This window comes from Coffea eugenioides, unplaced genomic scaffold (genome assembly GCF_003713205.1).
Source record: "Coffea eugenioides isolate CCC68of unplaced genomic scaffold, Ceug_1.0 ScVebR1_2947;HRSCAF=4072, whole genome shotgun sequence".
Classification (NCBI taxonomy): Eukaryota; Viridiplantae; Streptophyta; class Magnoliopsida; order Gentianales; family Rubiaceae; genus Coffea; species Coffea eugenioides.
Genome location: NW_020863479.1, coordinates 15,722 through 19,463, shown reverse-complemented (window position 1 = coordinate 19,463; position 3,742 = coordinate 15,722). Strand labels below are relative to the sequence as shown.

General features: G+C 40.7%; 1 protein-coding gene across 1 annotated transcript; it reads left to right on the top strand.

The window, feature by feature from the left end:
• The first annotated feature begins 64 nt into the window (after positions 1-64).
• Positions 65-1,885, top strand: LOC113757312. Its single transcript, XM_027300669.1, has one exon. It carries the CDS (start codon positions 65-67, stop codon positions 1,883-1,885), a length of 1,821 nt encoding a protein of 606 aa, XP_027156470.1.
• Positions 1,886-3,742: the final 1,857 nt, after the last annotated feature.

Genomic DNA, 3,742 nt, shown 5'->3' with positions numbered 1-3,742 from the left:
AGCTACCCGAAAAAGCCCCGTTATCACTCGATCACGTAGCCGAGCTTCAAGAGATAGTGTAAACATGAGTACCCATCCAGAGTCATCTGATAGGCCTGCAACCACATCACCGTTTGACTTGGCGAATCTGGGAGCTCAACTGAGTGAAGTTTTCAGCCGATTTAATGAGCTGAGCGTTGAAATGATGACCCAACGGCGCGTAATCGATCAATTGGTCACTGGAGGGGCTAGCGGTGAGCAGCAACATGAATCCTTACCCCTGGCCCAATCTGAACCAATACTTTTACCTTATGCTCAAATCTCTGTTACTTCACAAGCTATGAATCCACCTGAAGAAGCCTTTACATATCCCACTCATGGCCCACCACCTATTTATGCACCCAACATCCAAATTAACCCTCCTCATGTCCAAATTCCCCAAAATTATCCGCCAATTACTATGAGCATGCCATTCGAATCACAGGGACCTCATTATTATCCCACCGCTGAGCCATTCATCCTCAATACCGCCGCTCAAGGAAAAGTTGAAGTTGGGGAGTCATCTGTACCGATGGACAAGAACTTGCTAAAGAGATTAGATCGATTTGAGGAGTTTATAAGGAAAAGCCAAGGTGTGAGCAAGCAAGGAGGTCTAGACTACAGCGAACTATGCTTGTTTCCGGATATGCAATTGCCGATGGGTTTCAAAGCGCCCAAATTTAGCAAGTACGATGGAAATGGCAATCCCAAAACACACCTTCGGATGTTTGCAAACAAGCTAGGGAAGCCGATAGATGATGAGAATCTACCTGTGCGCCTATTTCCCGAGAGTCTAGAAGGTGACGCGTTGGATTGGTACTCCAATTTGAAGCCTGAGGATATGAAATCTTGGATGGATTTGTCAACCGCTTTTATGAGGCAGTATGAATACAATTGCGAGCTTGCTCCAACGAGGTCCACACTTGAGGGAACCAAAAGGAAGCCATCGGAGGACCACAAGACGTATGCAAAAAGATGGAGAAAATTGGCTGCCAAAGTAGAGCCTCCCATGAATGAAAATGAGATTATTCGCACGTTCATCAAAGCTCATGACCCGCCCTATTTTGAGGAAATTTTTCGAATGACTGGGTGTTCCTTTGCAGAGATTGTCAATAAATTGGAAGAATATGACGAGTTTATAAAAGCAGGGAAAATTGTTAATGTTTTAGCTTTGAAGTCACAAGTGGAAGCAATGCAAAGTCAAGATAGCAATAACAAGAAATCCCAGTTCAAAAAGAGAGAAGAGGAAGCTTCGTTTGTCTCGAGTCGAGGCCCTGCTTTCCGACCTAGATTCCAGCAATCTCCCACCTATTCACCTCATTATCCACACCGACCATACCTTCAACCTGCTTATCATACCACTATTAACCATCCTCGACCTCGGCCAAATTACCCAAATATACCCACTACACCATATCATACTTTTCCACCTAACTTTCAAACCAGACCTCGCCCTCCTTATCATCCAAAATCCACTTTACCCGTCAACCCGAACTACAACTATCATCAAGCCACTGGCACCCAAGACCCGGCCCGATATAGAACTTTTACCAATCTAGGTCGGCCCCTTGATCAACTATATGAGCAGCTCGAGGCCGCGGGGAAAATTGGTGCAATACCTCCCAAAGTTTATACTAAAGGAGTTCCCCCCAGTTATGATCCCCAATTTTTTTGTGCCTATCATTCTGGAGCTCCTGGACATTCTACTGCCAATTGTTGGGTTCTTAAACATAAAATCCAAGACATGATTGAGGCCGGAGACATAATTTTGAGAGGGAGAGGAGAACAAGGCCCAAGTGTTAGCAAAAACCCTTTTCCTGCGTACAAAGATACTGCAGAGACTATTATCACTGATGAAGAGTTTTGAGAAATATATCAAGTACACTGTGAGGGAGAATGGAATAATCCAGAAGCCTTTTCGCGCTTGGAAGTTATCTAAAAGTGGATTGCAAGTTACATTCCCTTCTGAAGGGAATTTTGGTAAATCTAGGGGATTGCCACTGATTATGAATTATGGGAGAAATCATTTTGCATTGTTCATGTTGCATTTTCATTTTTGTAAATAGTTTTAACTCCAACGTCTTTTTAATGCAAATTTTTATGATTAAATAGCGTGTTTTTTGTCCTTATGACGTTTTGTCATTCTTTTGAAAATACACAGTTTCATATATACTGTATTACTTACCCATTCTTTTCAGATGGCCGAGAATAAAATCCTCTGACTCTTTGGATATCACTGTTCCGAAGTTTGATTTCAAAATGAGGGGAATAGCAAAAAGACATCAGTGAATGTTTCAAAGGAACACAAATGGTATAAAGAGAAACTCAAGCTGAAATGGGGATGACGATTTCAATAGTCACTTGATAAGAAACATCTGAATGCCATTTGCTATTGTCAGTGCTATCAAAAGAGAATGGCCCAAAGAAATAAAGCATTGAGGTAATTTGTGTCGGTATGAGAAAGAAAAAGAAAGAAGAGAAAAGAAAAAGGAGAGGTTTCACCGTGAATGAGCAAGGTTCTTTTACCATCAAGAAGGTGTCGCATGGCAGAGTACTAGTTCTCACGTGAAGTGGAGTGGGCAAATTTTCCCTCAGCCGATCAATTCGGATATGTGTAAGAAATTCTTCATCTGAAAAACGAAAGTTTCCTTTCAAGGGTTAATGCAAAGAACGGAATAAAAGTCAGGCCCTCTTCTTTTCCCTTTGAGACATTTTATCCTTAGTTATCCCTTTTGAGCCTTCAGAATAAAATATTTCGTTTGGCAACCCCTGAGAATCGCAAACCCCACACTGGGGCAAGTTTGAGTTGAAAAAGGAAAGAAAAGACCCAAGAGGTGAAAAGTGCTAAAACAACAGAAAGCAAAAGACAGAAAAGAAAGAACCTCGGTCAAACATAAACTGGGGCAAATTTTCAAAAAGTTCAAAGGAATGGCAAAAAGCCAAAGGAAAAATCAATCAAAAAAGGAAAAAGAGAGCCTCAAATTGAGAATAACTGGGGCGAATTTGGTTTAACCCTAAAAAAGGGGGTTTGCAATAATGCGATCTCAGGTCATTTAAACCACTTTGAAAAATCCGCTTTCAAGCCTTAACTTTTCTAAGCACCTCACCAGACCCCATTACAAAAGCCAAAAAGTCCTGGTTTCCGTTCTTTGACATCACCTCTTTTAAGGAAATTTTCTAAGGCACATGGCAAATGAGGTCAGTACGCTTTCACTTATTTTGTAAGGGAAGGGTTGTCGCACTGATGCCATTATTTCTTAAAACACATTTTTTGAGTTGATAAAGGCTATTGGCAAGATTTGTTCATCAGGTGGGAATTCGAAAAGGGGCACTTTTGGGAAAAAAGAAAGAAAAAGAGGAAAAAAGGAAAAAAGAAAAAATGAAAAGAAAGAAAGTGGAAGTAGCCTTAGTGAAAACCTGAGAGGGCGCTAAGGTAGAATTTCATGAGGAAAAGTGAGGTTGGGTTTAGAAAGCTGGTGATTCGGTTCATTTGGGATTCCTCCTCGCATGGCGATTTTTCCTGTTGCCGACATTGAACTCCAGGCGGATGATATCTAAAGGGTCAAACGTGGCATTTTTATTTGAAGTCGGAACACTTTGGTTTCTCAAGCATAAATTGTCAAATTCATAGATTCATTGCTTTAAAATAAATTTTCTTTCAAAATAAATGATTGTTTTCATGTTACAGAAGTTTTTATCATGTTGTTGTGTAAATAAAATATTC

Excerpts from the sequence above, each read along its gene's own strand:
- LOC113757312 (XM_027300669.1), top strand. The coding sequence starts at position 65 with ATGAGTACCCATCCAGAGTCATCTGATAGGCCTGCAACCACATCACCG.